Below are 20,945 nucleotides of genomic sequence, written 5' to 3' on the forward strand. Positions count from 1 at the left end.
TGTATCACACAATCTTCCCCAATATTAACCGATCTCCCCGACACCAAGCACCCACCCTACGCGAAACCTAGCCAAAACCTATAGCTTCTTACGATCGACAAAAAAAACATAAAGTCCTCTTAGGTGCCTACAGTCCCCAAAAATTATTTGCCCTTTATCTCCAAAGAAAAATATCTGGTATGTCCCTCATGTATCACTTTTAATTGGTCCGGGTTGATAAGGTAGACCTGGACATTCTTCTCCTGGAACAGCTTGATTAGCTGCCTTAGTCTCCAGCGCCTCTCCACCTTTGGGTGGCAAAAATCAGGGCGGATGAAGAATGAGACCGCCCCACTTGATCTCTTTGACTCGGGTCTGGCCTTCTATGCAATTGCCTGTCTCAGTAGGACATTTCCTAAAAACACCAGAATCCCTCGAGGTTCGCACCCTCCTCTTGCAGAGTCTTGAATCTTAAACGGGGTACGGTGTACCCTTTGTATTTCAGCTGACCAGTTCCAATCAGGCATCTCGGGGAAAGCGGATCTAAACAGTTCCATTGTATACATTCTTGTGTCTGACCCCACTACCCCTTCGGGGATCCCCAGCACTCTAAGATTGTTCCTTCTCTGCCTGTTTTTTAACTCTTCCAGCTTTCACTGGAAGTCCTTAATTTGAGCACTTTGGGCCTCTGCTTAGGTAAAAGCATTAGTCGCCTCAGCTTCAGTTGTGTTGCGACTATCCTTTCCTCTAAGTTGGTCACCCTCTCTCCAATATTTGTGCAAGCCTTAGATAGTTTTCTCACTACCCCCTGTATCTTCCTCATTGCAGCCTGTGCCTTGCGGCTGTCCTGGCGTGTCTCCTCCCAATTGGGAGGATAGCCGGGTGTATGACATCCAGCGTTGTGGTAGGCGTGGTAGATTCTGATGAAGTTTTACCGGCTAGCGGGGTGGCCAAAGAGTAGTCCCATTTTAAATTCTTTCTATTACGGTTCTGTAGATCTACCTGGGGATTAGATTTCTTGGTGGTATTAGGGGGGTCCAGATCACTCCCTTCCAGGTCTGAGTCCAAATCACTAACACCTGGGGATGAGCTCAGATCATCAGACCACTCTGCCCCTTCTGAAACAGAGACGAAGCAATCACTGGGCTCCTTCTCTTTGTCCTTATCCAGGTCTGAGCTTTCCTTATCCCCAGCTGGGAGATGTGGAGCCGCCATTAAGTCGCAAGCCCTTGCCTTGGCTGCCATCTGAAGCGATCTTGTCTCCTTTTCCACTACTTTAGATATATCAGAGGCCTTTTCACTTCCGGTATTTTCCCTACTACTTTCCACATTTTGACTTTGTTGGGTGGGTGTCATTCTCCCTTCAAGTGTACTTTGACCCCCGGGCTCCTCTACATTTCCTTTCTCCAGGGGATAGCTTTCTTCCTCGGGATTAGTGCTAGATAGGCTATACCATTTCCAGGCTAGACAGAAAAGGGAAAAAGGGAAGAGGGATAGCCATTATCTACAGAGATTATCTGAAATGTTCCACATCGCACTCCACTGAATTAAAAGATGCAGAAAACCTCTGCTTCAAATTCAAAATAGATAACCTCACAAAATTCGCCGGAGTACTTGTTTACAGGCCCCCTGGACCTACCAGAAATTTTCTAGACACCGTTGGAGACTTTCTGAGCCCTCTGGTGGTGCGCTACTCACATTTCACGATCTTGGGAGACTTCAACCTACATTTAGAGGTAGACGAATGCCCTAACACTAAAACTTTTAAGGAAATCACCAACTCCCTAGGCCTGGTAATCCAAAACAAAGGATCCACACACACAGCAGGACATACCCTTGACGGGATATGTACCAATGCCACCAACATAATAACGACCTCTCCAGGTACTCTCACCTGGACTGACCATAAACTTATTCCCTTTAGATTCATTTATGATAACGGACATACTAGGGAAAAGCCCACCATCAAGGTACCCACACGTAATTGGAAAAATATGCTTGCCAATCCCGACCTTCAGACCCTGGCAAATTCTACTAAACCAACCCTGACAGGCGACCCTGACATCGATAACGACCTCTTCAACAATTGGATACTCTCCATAGCTAATACCCTAGCCCCTATGAAAAAAGCTAAGATCATAAGACACAAATCAGCCCTATGGTTCACCTCCCAACTGAAAGCCATGAAAGCCCAGTGCAGACAACTAGAAAAGCTATGGAGGAAACAATATAAGGTCGAAGATATGAAATGCTTAAAAACAGCCCTCAATACTTATCACCTACAAATCAAAACCGAGAAGAAAATTCACTTTACTAATCTCATCAAGGTAGCTGAAGACAACCAAAAAACTATCTTTAAAATAGTTAAATCCTTCACAAACCCGGCCAGCCTAGAATGTAAAATACCTCCGTCACAAAATCTGTGCGATGACATTGCAGTGTTCTTTGAAAACAAAATCAGGGACCTCAAAAAAGACTTCATCGACAATTCACCCCAACACCACAAAGCCCCAGACTCAGGAACGAAAGAGGAACTCAAGGATTTCAAAGAAATCAGCCTAGAAATATCCAGGAAGGCCATCCTCTCTTGCAAATCGGGCTACCCTTTTGATCCATGCCCGCCCAAAATCCTACATTCATTAGTCGACATAGTAAACCCCGTCATTAACCAAATTATCAACACTACTTTCAAACTCGCTAAAATCCCTGACCTTTGGAAAACGGCTGCTGTCAAACCCCTCCAAAAAAATTCTCGGACCCCACCACTCTCTCCAATCTGGGATCCATCTTCCTCCTCCCCTGTCTGAGCAAAATTGCAGAGAAAATAGTTAACACTCAACTGAATGAGTTTCTGGAAAGCTCAAACATCCTACACCCCAAACAATCTGGTTTCAGGCCGGGACTTTCAACAGAGTCAGTGCTGCTCCATACCTCAGACACCCTCAAGCTCGCACTGGATCAGGGCAGGGAGGCAGTACTGATTCTGTTGGATTTGTCCGCGGCCTTCGATACTGTCTCCCATCACATCTTGTTGGATACACTGAAGCACGTCGGTATGAACAGCAAAGCCCTCTCCTGGATAACATCTTTCTTGGAACAAAGAAACCAGATTGTCACAATGGGCAGTTACAAATCTGAGGGTAAACTGCTTTCTTCGGGGGGTCCCTCAGGGCTCCTCCCTGAGACCGACCCTCTTCAACCTATACATGTCTCCTCTTCTTTTACTAATTGATTCCTTCAATATTGAAGCAATTTGTATGCAGATGATACTCAATTGATCCTCACCCTAGATAAACATTCCACCGCAGCAGAAGAAAAATTCCATCTCTGCCTTACCGCAGTTATGAAGTGGATGGAAGCAAATCATCTCCGATGCAACAGCTCTAAAACAGAAATCATGCTGTTTGAAAAATCAAATGATTTTAATCCCACCCTCTGGTGGCCCTCAAATTCAGACCCCCCGCCCACCACAGTAGACAGCGCAAAAAACCTAGGCATTAAATTCGACCCCACACTTTCCTTTTACAAACAAGCACTTACTGTGGCAGGTGTGTGCTTTCAAACCATAAAAACTCTAAGAAAATTCTTCGATCTACTCCCCCTGCATGCTAGGAAGACCGTGACAGAGGCACTGGTCCTGTCGCGCTTGGACTACTGCAACAGCTTATATGCAGGAACGAAAAAGACGGTGGTAAAAAGACTGCAAGTAGTCCAGAACTCCCCCGCAAGGTTGTACTTGGGCTCCCAAAGCGCGCCCCTTCAGCTGAGGCACTAAAGACTCTCCAGTGGCTACCTATCCATAAAAGGATCCTGTACAAAGTCCTAACCATTACACATGAAGCCATAAATGAAACCGGCATACAATACCTGAGAGGCAATATCAGGCCCTACAAAACGAAACGAACAGAAAATCTTCTCACCATCCCCAACTTTAAATTGAAAACCCGGGGAGGCAAAACCTTGGCTGCACTTGGTACAAAGGCCTGGAACATCTTGCCTTCACAACTTAGGCACACCCGTAACGAACCCACTTTCAGGAAACTCCTAAAAACCTGGATCTTTGGCACCCCGGACAATCAAATACTGTCACTAATATGACCCCCTTACCATCCTCTTGCTGCCCGCCCCCCCTCTCTTTTTCTCCTCCCTTCTCCCCCCTGCAAATACTTCTGCTGAGGTTCCGAAAGCGCCAAGATGCTCCTTGGAGTGAACATCGCGCTATACAAAAAAACCCCAGTCATTCATTCATTCATTCATAGAGAGGGGTTATCTGCAGGTACCTTGTCTGCTGTTCCAGGGACGACTTTTCCCCTTGCTCGTGCTCTTGATGCCACGCCGGGCTCAGCTCTGCAATTTGGTTTTCTTTCAGCCCTTTCGCTGTGCTGGACGCTGCCTCCTCACCCTCCGCGTCCCCAGCTGTCTCAAACCGTGGGTCTTTGCCGCGTCTCAGCTTGTCTGCAACCGACGGGCCGTTCACCCGATTTTTTCTCGCATTGCCGCCCTTGTCTCTCCTCACCGGGTCCAGGACTGGCATTCGCCGGGGTTCAGCGGATGCCTGCTCCAAAACGCTTCGCTCCATAGTGGTCTCCCCCCGCAGTCTCCGAGCTGCCGCCGCCGGGGCAGCCTTTGATCCGGCGTTTGCGTTCGCTGCAAGCTTTGGAGCCATTCCTGCTCCGATCAGGTGAGTCACCAGGCAAGAAAGATGCTCCCTAACGGCACGCTCAGCAATCCTCAGGCAGATTGCCCAGAGTCTGTGATGCGATCTCCGTCTGCCCTGCATATGGGACTAGGATACGAGGTGGTTTTTTTTCCTTTTCTTCTTCTTTTGTTACTCTTCCCTTTTTACTCCAGTTTCTCTCAATGTTTTTAATTACTTCATGGAGTCCAATATGGGTCTTTTACACTCAAGAACCTGACCAGTTCTTTAGTGCTACTGTTGACCTCCTACGCGGTCGCCATCTTGCCTCCCTCAGTCACTGACAATGTCATGAGTGATGTAATATGTGATGTCATAAGCAGTGTATTGCTGGGGCGTGAGTTATAGTTAGATCAGGAAACTATAACTGCTGATTTTCTATAGTTTTGTGCATGTGAAATCTGTTCCCAACTATAAAATTCCTTTAACCCTATATTTTTTTGTAAATATATATAGTTGTTAAAAATAACATACACTTATTACCAATCAGTTAAGTGTAAATTAATTCTGTACATAACTTGAAATCATTTTTATTGCATAATTAATACATAAAAACATTTTGGTTTACATGTTTTTTTAATACATTATTGAAAAAATAATTGTAATTTATCAAATTTAAATGAATTAATTTTTTTTTAGACATTGTCAGTTTACCATAAAATACAAAAAACAATCCAAATGAAAACAGCCACCATTATAAAAATAGCATAGTTGTGATTCAGAATCGACAAAGCAAGCAAAAATAAGAGTAACATAAATATGTGCTATACAAACAAAGATAAATAACGATTTGTGTAATTGATCGCAAGGTATAATTAAAATTTAAAAAGTGGTATCTTACTAGACCAACTAGGAAAATTGATACTCTCAGCACACCAACTATAAGCAAATTGTGCATTAGTGATGTAGAATTACTGCATACTATGCTCACGCTTGATGATGTACATACTTGTCATGTAGATCCTTTTTAGAATTTGATGAAAATGGACATAGATGTTGGTTCAAGCTGTCCTAGTGATTTCAAACCGAGATCCACATTTGCACATGGTCGACGAGGTGCTTGTGAGAGTCTTGTGGAAGTGCCAATTTAAATTTAAAGCATTCTGATAGGCCCAGGGAGCTTTTTCGTTTGGGCAATCTTGCCTGAGGTGGTGCTCTGATTGGCTGCCAGCTACATGAGAAAAATGTTGCTGGCAGCCATTACAGTACTCAGGTATTTAGTCCTCTATCCTGAATCTCAAAACAAAAATGATATAAAGGGGCAGATTAGGTACAACTTGCCCAATTAGGCCCCCTGGGGGACACAGAGGGACCCCCTGGGGTAAAAAAAATAAAAAGAAGAAAAAATATATTGACGCTGGGTCGGCTCACTTACTGTGTCCTCGGGGACAGGCTCCCCCTGCGATCTCCTTCAAAGCACCCAGTGTGCTTTGAAGGAGATCGCAGGGGGAGCCTTAAAGACCTTGTGGTCCTTGCCAGCTGCGGCCTCGTGCAGGAGCCAGAATTGGTACCACATGCAGGGAGCTTCTAAATATGCAGCTCCATGTGTGCAGGAGCAATCTGTCAGTGGGTGACAGCTCCCGCATGCTGGGAGCGGAATTCGTGTTTGCTCTCACTTGGCGGGACCTGGCATTGCTCCTGCCAAGCAAGAGAAAACAGCTATGTCCCAGAGGTGGGTACACTGGGACATAGGGGGCAACCCTGGGGGGTGGTAGTTCCCAGGGCCATTAATGGCCACGGGGGCCATGTTTACCCCTCCTTCACTTTCAATGGGCCGGCCCTAGGGAGGTGGTGGTCACTGGAGTGGAATATGTCCCAGGAGGGGGGCCCCCTTCCCTTCTTTTCAGTAATTTTGTAACCCGGGGAGGTGACAGTCTCCAGGGCAATTACAAAGTAGTAGTAATTTGTAAACCCCGGGGAAGTGGAAATCTCTGGGGCCTTTAAAGGCCTGAGGAGAGGAAATATGCGCGCCCCCTACTAATTGATAGATAAAGCCCCAGAGAGGTGGCGGTCCATGGGCTTCAAAATGTACTTGGGAAGGGAGGCCGCATGAGCCCCCTCCCAATTTGTTAATAAAATAAATGCCCCCTGGACCTGGCCCACCCAGGGACTGAAAGAAAAAGGTCTCCCACACTTTTTTTCAGTATTTGCAGCAAATTCATGAATGCTTGTGATTACGCAACAACATCTTTTTTTAAAGCATGATTTTTTGCCTTATGGGGACCCCAGCACTAGGGCTAGAGGATCTGGGTATTCCTACTCTGCTCCCTTTATTATAAAAACATTTTTAGGGACTTTACTGAGTTCCAAGAAGGCTGCCAATACTTTCTGGTTGAAGGGTTAGTAGCCAATCAGATCTCTGCACGAGATCGGGAGCAATTGTGGATATATACATTTGGTTTTCTTTTAAAACTACTGAACAGATTTACACCAACTCACGAAAGGTCGCTTTTTGGACCAACATCTAGCTTTCTGCTAAATTTGGTGTAATTCTGTTCAGTTGTGTCTAAAATCAGATCAAATCAAATCAAATCAAAAATTCCTTTATTCGGTTTTCATAATTAGAAAAACCATATAAGTTCATGATGAAAATCACATCCTCTGATAATAATAAATTACATATCTTAAATAGATGACAAATATACCAGCAATAAAATATACTAAAATTCAGACATATTATTAAAAACATTCAAATGAATCGTGGGAGTACAAGTCTAGAAGGCAATTATAGCCTAAAACAATGTATACAGCACCAATCCTTTTCTAAATTTGTCCTATGTCTCATACAAAACTTCAGAAATTTGGCTATAATTTTTACAAGACATCCTGCCTCCATAAGTTGCAACACGATGTCTAAAATCACTAAGAGAATTAAAATGGAAAAAGGACTTAATTGACCCCCCCTTTTTTCTCAGCCACTGCTTGATGGATCACCCCGTAGCTTTTCATCACAGCAAGACCCAACTTGACACTTATTTGGGAAACTCTGGTGAAGTTTTGTCAAACGGTGCAAAAAATGTAGGCATATATAACATATTTTTCAGTCAGGTTCGGCTCCCAACTCCCCACAGGTAGCCAACCCCTGCCATCAGGCCATGTAGCCAAACCCCCAGCTGGCTGCCAACCACACTGTGCCAGTCTTTAGTAATGCGCAGTGTAGGGTTGGCCTTCGGACCCCTGGAACCACATCCCCTGGAACCAAAACACATTTATTAACTGGATGGGGTTGTGCAGCCCCTTCCAAACCCTTAATTGGTCCCTAGGACCACATCCTTGGGGCCAGTTCCAATAAAAAGGGGTGGGAGGCCACACAGCCAAAAGGCCCTGGGGACTTGGTCTCCCAGGACCAAATACATTTAAACATGGCGTACAGCCCCCCCCTCCCAGAGCCTTAATAGGCCCCGCGTATCACATCCCCTGGGGTTATATACTACAAACACAAATAACAAAGGGAGGGTGGCATGAGGCCCCCCTCCACAAGCCTTCCTAGGCCCTGGGGACCCCATCCCATGGAGCAAACATTTAGGGGGAAGGAGTGCAGCCCCCGTCCCTGAGCCTTATTAGGCCTCAGGGATTTTTTTAGAAGCTCATAATAGAGTAATTTGCACATAACTTTAATAGTTTAGGGCTTCATGAACTTATCCAATTTGTATTCATGTGGCTGCTACAGAAATGAGATCATGTGCACACATGTTTTATAGTTGTGCTTATTCCTCTATTGTGTTTGAATTGTAATTTTATAGCATGCCATTTATTGTATTATGATTTTTTGTGGGCCTCTTTTGAGCTCCAATCATAAATAAAGAATTGAATTGAGAGCCTCAGGGATCCCATCCCCCGGGGCTAAACCAATAAAAAAGGAAAAGGGGTTGTGTTGCCCACCTTCCCGATCCTTCATTGGCCATGCAGACCAGTTTTTTGTTTAAAAGGGGAGGGGGCTGCATGCCCCCCTGAGCCTTATCAGGTCTCCTGGGACCCTGTCCCCTGGGGTCAACGCTACCTAAAAATGAGAAGAAAAGTGCGGCCCCCTTCCCCAAGCTTTATGAGATCCCCTTGGGCCAAGTAATTTGTAAAGGGAGGAGGGTGTGCGGCCCCCCTCCTTGAGCCCGATTAGGCCCCAAAAATGTAAATAAAAGGGGAGGGAGCCATGTAGCCTCCCGCATCAATCCTTGATAGGCACCGGGGACCCCTTTCCCCTGGGCCCATAGTCTGTTTTAAAGAGGGGTGTCTTGGGGCTGACACCATTAAAAGTGGGTGACCTGGTACCCACCTGGGGCACCCACTGACCAACACATTGGGAGTCAAAGAGACACCCCCCAAAACCCATGCAGCCCCAGCCCACTCCCAGCATGGGGCGGGAGTTGGCTTTGCTCCCACCCAGAGGGCTAATAATGCTGCGTACCCCGGGCAGGAGCAATATGGCTTCTGTTTCCCTACCTGCATCAGTGCATGACATGAAACAGAGCACACGTCTACTACCAGCCGGCGGGAGCATTTTTAGAGCTCCCGCAGTCTGGGAGCAGAGTTACGGTCTATTAGGATGTCAGGCGAATTGCCACTGCCCGCATGGCGGTGGCGATCCGCCTGACATTTCCCTCCGCCCGAATCCCATTTCCCTCGCCATATTACGATGGTGGAGGGGTCCGCGGCGGACGGAAAGACTGTCCGCCGCTTTTCTGCCGGTCAACTCGTCGAACAGGCAGAAAACATTTCCAATATGGTACCCCCCGCATTTGCATGCACAACGTGGCAGGCACTGCGTGGTGGCTGCCACGTTGTGCATGCAAATGCACAAGGTGCATCCACAGCATCCACAGCATTTTGATGGGAGGTGCTGTGAGCACCGCCCGCCATAATGCTGGGAATAGGGGATGCCACTGCCACTGTGGCAGTGGCATCCTAATTGCCGGTGCGGGACCGCCTCACTACTGGCGGCTGGTCCCAGCACGGCTAGGGTGGCTGGCAGCCGTAAGTCCACCCGCGATCCTAATAGGCCCTTTAGAGTTTGCGGGAGATTTGGGAGGTACCCAGGTAGACATGGCTGGGCCCCAGGAGATGGCATCCCTGTGTCTGAAATCAACCCAAGGAGAAGGGCCGTGTAGCCGCTGTCCCCCCCCTTGTATTTTGGCCAGGCACCTGGGGGATGGGGTCCTTGGGCCCATACAGCCTCCTTCCCCCATTAAGTTTTCACAGGGCCGTTCTGGTCCTGATGTTGATTTCATGGAAATTAATCCTCAACAGGAAGCACTTACAGATATAATCATTGCAGCTGCCCTAATTGAAGCTCCACTTCTGTAAAGGACAAATGATCCTGACCTCCCGTGATTGATGAAGGCAAAGAAAGTGTGTTTCCTCAGCAGGGCCTCAGGGATATATTGAAGCACAATCTGTAGTGACTGTGCCAAGAGGGTTCTTTCTTGTCCTTACCTGATGAGAGCAGAGTACACAACACGGTTCTCTCTTTAAATGACTACGAGTACGCAAATGTGCAAAATCACCTGCAGCTCTGCCCGTTTGGCCGTGCTGAGTTCACTTAGTGGTATGCAGTGGTCTTCCCGCCTTTTGCAAGGAGGATGGGAAGCTTACCGAACGCTAGCGCTTTTCCCGCCGATTTTGGTGCTGCGGACATCTCCACCAAACAAAGAAGCACTTACTTCATATAGTTAAGAGGAAGGACCCTTATTTGTTGGAGATTTACCTTTTTGTAGTCTTGTTGTCTTCTCTATAGAAGGATACATGTTATCATAGATTTCTGGATGAAGACACATGAGAAACAATCGCATTGGCAAAATGCATATAAGGTCACTGGAGACATTTCCTCATTGACATTTAACTTCTGAATTTCACTTAATTTCTGAGCCGACCTGTAATGTCCCTGTAACCTTTCTTTTATTCTGTGAATTTTTAAGTTTTTTAAATTCTATTTCCTAACTATAACGTCCCTGTAACCTCTGTTTTTTCAGTGAAAATAGTATATATATATATATATATATATGGCCATATGATGAATATATGATTATTCAACGATTTCAAGTTCCACGCATGCCTTTACCACGCGAATTTTACTTCGCATGTGTCTTTTGCACGCAGCATTTGACAACGCATGTTTTTACTCCGCAATCATAACGTTACGAAACATCTGACGTCCCATTTAAATTTACATAATGATACTGATAGGCTACATGCAGTACGAAGGAAAAGATCGATGTTTTAAACAATAATAAACAGATTCCCTTACATTATATTTTTATTTTTTTCATAATGCGCTTAATTAATACCCTAATTTACAAAGTTTTGATTCATATCTTACCCCTGTACGTCTTTCACCATCAGTCCTTTCTTCCACCGACCACGGAAACAAGCGTCAAAACACGTCTATCAAAACTGATAACGGACTTCTATTATGACGTGCTCTTTTCCTTCAGCGTTTTGAGGCATTGTAGAGCGTTTTTTTTTTTTACGTTTTCTTCTTATTTATTTATTAATATCCGCTTGGCTTTTTTTGGGGGGGGGAGACCCCCCCAACCCCCCCTAGCCTCCCCCCAGCCCCTTAATTCCCCCCCCCCCGCCCAGCCCCCCAAAGCCAACGCAGATCGTACTTGCAGAACAACGACAGGAAGGAATACCACTCGCGTGGTAAAGACGGTCGTTGAAGGCTTACGCGTGGGAAAGACCTTTGCGTGGTGAGTGACGCGTGGTAAACGTTATGCGTGTTATTTGCTTCGTAGTAAATGATGTTTCCCCCATATGATAACAGATCCACTTTTACTGAACAAAAGAAAAATCCACAGCTGTATAAAAACTAAGTCAGTCCATCCTTCATCTTCAATACGTAAATGTCTTAGTAATATTCTCATTACATCACCAGTCTCAATGCCAATGTAACAGACAATTGAATATTAGAATATCAGCCAGTAAGTGTTTAGCCAAAGCAATCACTTCTTCAGGGCTGATGGATAATAATAGTAATATAAGATACGCACTTGATAATAGCTAATCAGTACATTTATATTATAAATTTACCACAATGATTATTAATACCACATATATGTACCACAATACAGTAGACAAATCCCTACATTTCTGCAGGTTTTTTTTTGACTAGTTGTTCCAACATGAATTCCTTAATATAGTACTGTTAATTGCGTATATACTGATAACAAAGTGGTCCATCAATAACTATACATGGTTTAAGATTCAACATTCTCACTCTTATAAAGCAAGCCATCTCAGTGTACATAATGAGAAAACAAATGGTGCAAAACTAATCTGCCTATCATCCAAAGTTTTTTGTAATGATTACAGGTATTATATAAATTGAATCAGCAAAAAAATGAATACTTCAAGTATTCCGTTACATCCTTAAATTCTAATACATGAAAATATGTGTTCAAACATGTTTCTTCGAGTTTCATTCCTTAGTTTCATAAGGCATGCATTGATTTAAGGACTACATTAGTGTTAGTCAAACTGACTTATAATCGAAAAGGATATACAGGAACTCTATACACACATTAACTCACCTATGAAGTGTTAATATCATTACACCCTTCACAGATTGTCTCCTTTCTTAACACATTTTCGCTTAATAAAAAAGTAAATGACTGGTATTATAGTAACCCGATTAGTCTTTATTAATATCTAAATTTAGAAGTGGAAGTTGTAATTGCTGGAGGCATAGGAATGATCTTAATTTAAACCAGGAGACTCAATTTAGTTATAAAGTTTATATCATAGTTCTACGATAAGGTAATCTAAGAACAACAACAGATAATTATAAACAATACCCTCTTTTTCATATGTTCAAATTGCACATCAGATTCATCCGCTACCTCTCTGCAAGATTCCTACTAACCTGCTAAATACGAGCGATAGGAAAACAGGTCCTGATATGACCCTGACTTATTATTAAGAGTCCAACTTATTGGATGGCTATTGACATTGTATTCAAGAAGCACAAAAAGTTACCAACATGTGGTCAGACATCGGATATGCAAAAATGCCTGTCTGAGTTCATCCACACATATATTATGAAATAACTTGTTCAGAATCTAACCTTATCAAATGTAGAGGACTTACTGAATATTATTTAAGTCAGTTAAATGATTCTAATATGATAAATATAAGTAGATTAACAACCAGTCTACAAAGGAACAACATTGCTTGCAAGCAAAAAAATAAATAAATAAATAAATAAATAAAATGTTAGTACTAATTTGTCCCTGCACCAGGATTGAAACACCACTTATCAGACTATAAGTATCCACTAAATCAATGGACCACTGTGATGATAATGAAGTGACAAAGTATTATCCTTATATACCTCAAGCCTCAACATCCCAATGACAATCATCTAGCTAAAACATATTTTTGGGGAAAATTAGCACATATAAGCATGAATCCATTAATAATAATCAATCAAAAAAGTCATCCTTATTCTGATTAAACCCTGACATAGAGTGAGCATCAATAGGAGTCCAGTGTGGAACCTTTCATAATAATATTCTCAGACTTTATTCATTTCCCCAACATGATGTTAAACTTGACTCCTAGCAATACAAAGTATCTCATTCTGTTTTACCTGATTAAACACCAATGCATTCAACCACAATTATGTATCACCTTCGATACCCACAAAAGTAATTTTACCCATCTCAATTAAATGTTGTTATTTGAAAATAAATTGGCATGGGATACTTCGGGTCAAAAATGTTGAAGGCTCTAATAGGCTCCTTCCATCATCCTTTAACCTTCTAGTTGTAAAGCCAATATATTGTATTTATACAAACACATGCAGTTTGTACTGTTACAATCATAAAGGATGTAATCGAAAAACTCGTTTTTTTCTGTAAAATTCCTTAAAATATATTCTCCATAACAGATTTACAACAAATACATTTACCACAGTTATACCAACATTTCGTTGAGTATCAGAAGAAGTTTGCAGATCTCTGGGTAGAGATAGAGTATCTCCCAATTTTGTTGTGAGACTAGTATAAATGAAATAAATCGCATTGCTATATGTTGGTATGAATCTTATCTCTTCTTCCTAACATAGCCCCTCTGACCGAATCTCTCAATGATATTAACAGCTTCCTTTTCATATTCATTATCAACACTGCAATTTCTTTTAGCTAGAAAAAACATCCACAAAGTTATTCTCCAGTTCATATCAAGTCATCAAGAAATGATATAGCCTGTTTCACCAAAACAGGGGCACTACTCTATCTTATGGGAACTAGTTTATGGGACTGTATGAGAGGGAATGTGCCTGTAGCAGTCCTTGGAATAACAGTGATAAATCAGCAGCGGCCTGTGCAGCTTAGAACGGTGAGGCGGGTGGGGAGGGAGTCAACAGACGACGAGGATGGAAAATAAAATTAAAAAAAAGAAAGCCACGTACCTTCTGCTCACCGCATTGACCAGTCGGCGATGTGGCGAGTGCAATGTAAGAGGTTTTCTTTTTTATTTTCCCACGCCCCACCACTCCTACCTGCACCAGCCGTGGCCGGATACATTAGAGAGTTGGGATGATACATACATAATATTATTTTAATTTTGGAAGAAAACTGTATATAAAGCTTATATTAATTTGAATAATAGTGAAATTAATGTGAACTTAATCACTGCCTTGCCCTAGTTTGCATCAGGTAGGCGTTCCGTCGGTGGGCATGGGAGTTCTCATGCATCCACCCATGTATTTTGATGATAACCCCAGATGTACAAAAACTTGTAAACATGGGTTTGCACCAATATGATGCACCTACCTGAAGAGGCGTAACACGGAGAACTATATTTCTCCTCATTGCTTCCTCTTTACATTTGTTCTGCATTGTGAAGCACATATATAAAGGGAATTATTCTTCTAAGGATTGATTTTGTGTTGGAAGGTATTTCTTCCTGCACAAAAATAATCCTGCCCATAGCAGAGGCACCATTACACTATGGTTGCATTGGCGCTTGGCAGCACAGAGTGTGCCAACGCAGAGAGAGCAGAAATGCTCCATACTTTGTAAATATGGAGCATTTCTGCTCTCTCCCTTTCATGAAAAGAAGTTCACTTGTTCCACTGAGTTGTATAAAATAATAGTAAATGTGCCCAACCTGTGTGCCAAAAAGCCCCGTTTTATATAGAGAAGCCATGGAATGGATAACATATCGTCCAAGAACAAGCATTTCTGTACTACTACCCTTATAAAACGAGCCTCTGGTTTTACCCATAATGAAATCCACATTAATAGTGGATGCCTTATAATTAAATCATCCATATAGGGTAACCCCAGCATAGTGTGGCAGACATGGGTGGCGCAACCCTGAGGGACCGCCAAGAATCTTTTCCCAAAATGACTCTCATCCTTCTGCAGGATTCCAGTATCTTAGTAACCCCACAAACCAGCTCCATACGGAGCGACTGATATACATTTCCTCTTATAAATTGTTTGTGACCCAACTTTACCGCAAACCTATGTATGACCACAGTAAAACTAGAAAATTGCTGTTGGCTTACACTACGTTAATGCCCACAAACAAGAGGTGAATCAGATGGGATCCCCTACTAAGTAAAATTATTTTATCATGGTAAATGATTTTGTTACATTTATATTCAGATCTGGATCCTTTATGAGACGCGAAGTCATCAGGTAATCCCTGAATCTCATTTGCGGTCCTCGCCAACAGGTCTGTGTCTTCCTCACATAAGCAAACTATTTTTTTCCATTTAAATAACCAACATGAGTGCCTCCTATCCAGTGCTTTTCTGCCCTGCCCGCCAATATAGAAATGTACGAGAAGAACCCTCAAATGTGGAAAGATTGTGAGTAAAATTCACAAAATATGCACATTATGGTGGAGAAAGTAAGATTAGAAATAAAATTTGGCAAAATGACTTCACATGCCATCTAGGGTACATTAAATGACTTCTAAGGAAGGGGAGTCGCCAAACACTATATTATCCTTTTGTGAGAGGTGATAAAAATAGCATATTAACTTGTGGGTGCATGAACTGGTAAGTTTTGTACTAGTGGTGATATTTTCTCAATTATAATTCACCTGAATTCTAAAGACAGCTTTTATAAAGTTGCATATTTTGTGTTGTTCTCCATTCCTGTTACTGATTTGCACCTACATTTCGCCCTAACAGACAAGATTTAACTGCACTTCATAGTTAACCTTAATTATGTGTATAAACTGACTTACTGGTATTTTCATCCCTCTCAGGCTGTTTTTGTAGCGACGTTTGATGTTTCTTCCAAAGCCACACTGGGAGACAAACTTTTGGTCACCGCTAACATTACCAGGTAAGCAAGCATTCATTGGTATCTTGTATTTTTATAAGTTTGATGTTAATTTTCTGTATGCTGCAAATATCTGCAGGCTGCTGGCAGCTGCATCAAAGCCGTGCAGGGAGAAAGTGGGTTACATACAGATTCTACATGCTCATCAGGTTATGATAATCACATTATTATTATGATCTCCAATATATTTTATTTACCCTACCTACCAACCTCTCCGCACTACCCCCAGTGGACCATGATCTTCCCCTCATCATTTCTTCTGCAGCCTTGCACCCTTTTTAATCATCCCTTCTCATTCCTACAATTTCGTTCATACCTTCTTCTATTTATAAGTCGTCTTGTCAATCCTGTGTCTCGTCAAATGTTATAATTACTTTTCTTCGTTTCATCTGTTCTCCATGCGTTGTCTTTTTACCTCTTCAACTTCATTTCCTTTTACACAACTACTGTGTCTCTTTTTCCTCCCCTCTGCTCTTCTTCCCTGCTTCCCTTTCATTTAATTCCTTTAAGTTCTCTCTCAACTTTTCTTTCCCTTAGTCCTCCTACCTTGTTTTCCTGGTCTATGGTCTACACCCTACATTTTTATCACAACCCTTCTTCCAATGTTCTCCATTTGTTTTTTTTCTCTACTTCTCAGCCCCCCTTGCTCTTCCAGACAAGCAGGTTGAACTGTCCTCTGTTTCTCACCATACTGATTGTGCCTTTCTGCATCCATTCGAGTCCCCTATGCCAATTCCTAAGTGTCCCTCACATTGCAGAGAGGTTTCAGGGGAATATGTGCCTCTGTGCAGGTCAGCTGCACCTCTTAGGTAGTAATGTAAATTAGAGCCTTACTTGGGATGCAGGGCTGGGTTATGTGCCACTGCACATGTTGCAATAAAGAAAGTCCACCCCTGAACGCGAGTTTTCCTGACTTTAGAATCCCAGGTCACTGTACTAAAATATTGTGTTTGTTAGATGCACTGGGGGGATATATAACAGACGCTGACGGGGAAAGGCATGTCTGTAACCTGTGCAACACAAGTTCAGCAGGTCACTGTTCCTACCAAAGGCATGCACCTGTTTACGGAGATCAAAAATTGAACTTAGGCACTGTAAAATGTAAACAGGGCTTAGGATTCCTGTTTTCCCTTGCTTCCTAACACTGCAGCCCATGAGACGAAGTTTGCAAAGGCTGTGCCTGGGGACGCAAGAGCAGTGCCAGGGGTGACAGCTGCTACCTCTGGCGACCTCTAAATGAAGTCCATGTTTGGATGAGAAGTTATCTTAAACTGACCAATCCATGGAAGTCAATTCCTCAAAATGCCAAGTGTAGCCAAGGTGACATCACATGCCCTTTGACCTGGTGACATTACAGGAAGTGACATCAGGTTACCATTGACCTCATGACTTTGAAGGAAGAGACATCCAACAGTGTTTTGACTCAATGCTTATGATGTATTTGACCGTTGGTTACTTACACCAAACAAAGAGGCTGTCAAATCTCTAGTAGACACTCTATGAAGTAATTTATAAACAAAAATGTTGTATTCAAATCCTCTTGAAACACTTCCACATACATTGTAAGGATCAGACAATATCTTTAGATACAGTGTTGAGGAAATGCAGCATAATTTCAGAACCTTTTAAATATTGTACAACAGTGGAAAATATGTGGGTCAAATCAGTCAATATCAAATAAGTGTTCTATAATGAGAAGGTTGATAGGCATACAATAAGTGGCACACGTTAATTTTGCTATCTGTTTTATTGTTATTGGTATTGTTATTGTTAATTTTTATTTTTTAAGCACGTTATCACCAGGAGGTCTCTAAGCGCTGTCAGAGGGATCCAACCTTCGCAAGAGGGGGTTAGATTACATCCCAGGCCTCCGCAAAAAGTACTGTTTTTAATTTCTCCCTAAATAGAAGAAGGGCGTGTTCCTTGCGAATATTCTCCGGCAGATAGTTCAACATGTGGGGGATGAATGAGGAGAATGCTCTTCCACCTTTCGAGGAAATGTTAAATCGCAGGCAAGCCAGAAGGCTGGCATCAGAGGACCGTAGTGCCCTGCTGGGAGTATATTTGGCAAGACGGTCCTTGATGTAGCCGGGGGATCGGCTGTAGCTGGCCTTATGTGCGATACAGAGGCCTTTGAATTTTGCTCTCTGTCCGACCGGGAGCCAGTGCAACTGTTTAAGGAGAGATGACGCATATGCTCGCCTAGGTGCTCTGAAGATAAGCCTAGCACCATCGTTCATATTCACCTGCAGTCTGGTCAGAAGGTGACCCGGGAGGCCGATGTAAAGGGAGTTACCGTAGTCACGGCTTGATAGTATCAGAGCAGATACTGCCATTCTGAGTGTATTGAATGTGAGTAGAGGGGCGAGCTTACGCAGCTGTCTCAGCATGCCTGTGCATGTTCCCACAACAGTCGATACCTGCTAGGTCATAGTGAGCTTGAGATCAATTTTGATACCCAGGCTTTTTACAGCCATGGCCGGCTCCTGGTATGTGCCCAGCTCTTGTGGCAAAAAAGCTCCTTCCAAGGGCTGGAGTCGGAGGTGATGGCAAATACTTCCGTTTTGTCCGGGTTGATTTTAAAGGAGTTGGCCATCATCGAGTTAACAGTAAATTTCAAGATGTTTTGTAATCTTGTCTGGGCTGACGGGGAATAGTCTATCTGAATGACAATTTGAGTGTCATTGGCGTAGTTGTTTGATTTTACACTCCATATAGTTCAGTGCCGCTATCAGGGGCTGGAGGTAGGCATTAAAAAGAAGTGGTGATAATGCCGATCCCTGCGGTACCCCGCATGAAAGTAGTCCTGAATCGGACACATGATCATTCAGTTGTGTTCTCTGTGAACAGCCTTTGAGGAAAGAGATCAGCCATGCAAGAGCCGTGCCTTGGATCCTTAGCTCCGAAATCCGCAACACTAGTGGGTTACATGATTGACTGTGTCAAATGCCGCAGATAGGTCCAGTAGGACCAGGGCACATGGTTTTTTCTTGTCGGCCCTCAATCTGAGTTTGTCTAGAACAGACAGCATCACCAGTTCCTTGCTGTGGTGCGCCCTGAACCCTGCCTGGTTAGGTTGTAGGAGATGGTTATTTTCAATGTGGTGGTCAGGGTTTTTAGCACATGTTGTTCTAGTACCTTTGCCAGAAACAGGAGTTGTGAAATTGTCCTGAAATTTTTTATGTTTTTCATACTGTCCCCAGGCTTTTTCAAAAGCAGGATGACACGCGCTTCCTTGAAGTTGGAGGGGACATGTCCTGTAGCAAGGGATTGATTGAGGAGTGAGAGTACCTTGTTTTCTATTCCCGGAAGCGCTATCTTGAAGATCCTGGGCGGGCAGAGGTCGGCCGGAGTCCCTGATTTCACCCTCCCTATAAGGTGGGACAGGGAGTCGTGCATAGGAATAGGGAAAGTGGTGAGGGGTTCAGTGAAAGTAAGGGGCGGTGGTGTAGGTGCCAAAGTGCATGGGAACTTAGGGGTGGAGTGGATTTCCGTTAACTTTCATTGCAAAGAAAGACTGGAAGTTATTACAGTCTTCTGGACAGAAGGGAGGTTTCTGTTCCTTGATTTGTCTCAATTCTTTCCGGATTCGAAAGGTCTCTTTTTGTTCATTGTCCACGGCAGTGATTTTAGCTTCATAGAATTCTGCTTTACGTTCTGCTTTACGTGATAGAATTGCTTTTTTATAAGTTACGAACGCCATACAGTATTCTCGCCAGGCGTATGGGTCGTACGCTTTCCGCCAGGCTCTTTCACTTTGGCGGAGGGTTTGTTTCAGGATTCTTAAGGCGTCGTTGAACCAGAGGGCCCCCTTACCCTTGTCCATAATTCTGACTCTGCGCGTTGGAGCTACCTTATCAATAGCATTCTGTAGCCTTTCTGTCAGGGCCACACTTCCTGCATCGAGATTTCCTGTGTGGGAGTAGCTGATTCCTGTAAAGTAGTGACCAGGTCATTGGCGCAGTTTGTTCCAGCTCCGCAGCACTTTCCAGTCTGGGGATGGACTAGCTGTTTGCTTAGAGAGTGGGAGCCAGCCGCTAAGTAAGGAGTAGTCAGACCAGGGGCAGGGACTAATAGTTATAGGGCTGCTGAAAGGGCGGGAGGACCAGACCAGGTCCAATGTGTGGCCTTTGTTGTGAGTGGACCCATGTACTAGTTGTTGGAATTCTAGGGCAGTTAGTGCCTCCTCTAACGGTTCAGCCTGGCTTTCGTTGGGTGTTTGGTCCCAATGCAGGTTGAAACCCTGCATCCCCACCACACATTGGTACCCAGAGCGGATGTCGTTGGCTAGCTCTGTGAACCATTCAATGAACCTAGGTGGCATTTGTGACGGACGGTAGACTACCAGGATGGCTAGGCAAGCTGTTTGGAAGTGAAACTTGACCCCTAGAACCTCTGCCCCTTCAATGCTTTCAGCGCAAAGAGTCTGTGCTTTTAGTTGGTGGTTATACAGCAGCGCTACTCCACCCCCTCTGGAGCTACCGGGTCGATTGTGGCAGAGTGCTGCATAGTTGGGGGGTAGGGCTGCAACTAGACCTGGGGTTGAAGATTCTTCAAGCTAAGTTTCCGTAATGCCTAAGATATCCAAAGTGTCGTCTTGCAGTAGCGAAAAAACCTCAAGATTGTGTTTTTGTAGTGAACGGGTGTTAAGGGTAGCAATCCTGAGTTCCTGAGGACTATCAGTCCGCATCAGTCTCAGATGGTGAATTTTGTGAGTCAGGCAGTCAGAGTGGGGTCTTAATAGTCCTAAAGACCTCGGTTTAGTGGCTACAACATTGTTGAGTTGAGTTGTACCTTTGTTCAGGAGCCACAGGTCCTTTATGTAATATGGGAGGCAGGGGCCAGGGGTCCTGGCCCCTGGTCCCGGTCGGGCGCGGACGGGTGCAGACGGGCTTGCCTTCGGCGCACCCGCTGCGCGCGCGCTGCGCTCTTGCTCCAGTGTGGCTGTTAAGCGAGTAACTCCTCCCACCCAACAC

At 43.9% G+C, this 20,945-nt stretch overlaps 1 protein-coding gene across 1 annotated transcript in view; it reads left to right on the top strand.

Annotated features, from left to right (window-relative positions):
• LOC147703538 (integrin alpha-M-like) overlaps positions 1-20,945 on the top strand; it is a 509,428-nt gene that overhangs the window by 402,089 nt on the left and 86,394 nt on the right. The window contains exon 22 of the mRNA XM_086931904.1: positions 15,893-15,972. Coding sequence (XP_086788030.1) covers positions 15,893-15,972 — 80 coding nt within the window. The remainder of the gene's footprint in view (positions 1-15,892; positions 15,973-20,945) is intronic.

Source organism: Lissotriton vulgaris, chromosome 7, assembly GCF_964263255.1.
Source record: "Lissotriton vulgaris chromosome 7, aLisVul1.2, whole genome shotgun sequence".
Lineage (NCBI taxonomy): Eukaryota > Metazoa > Chordata > Amphibia > Caudata > Salamandridae > Lissotriton > Lissotriton vulgaris.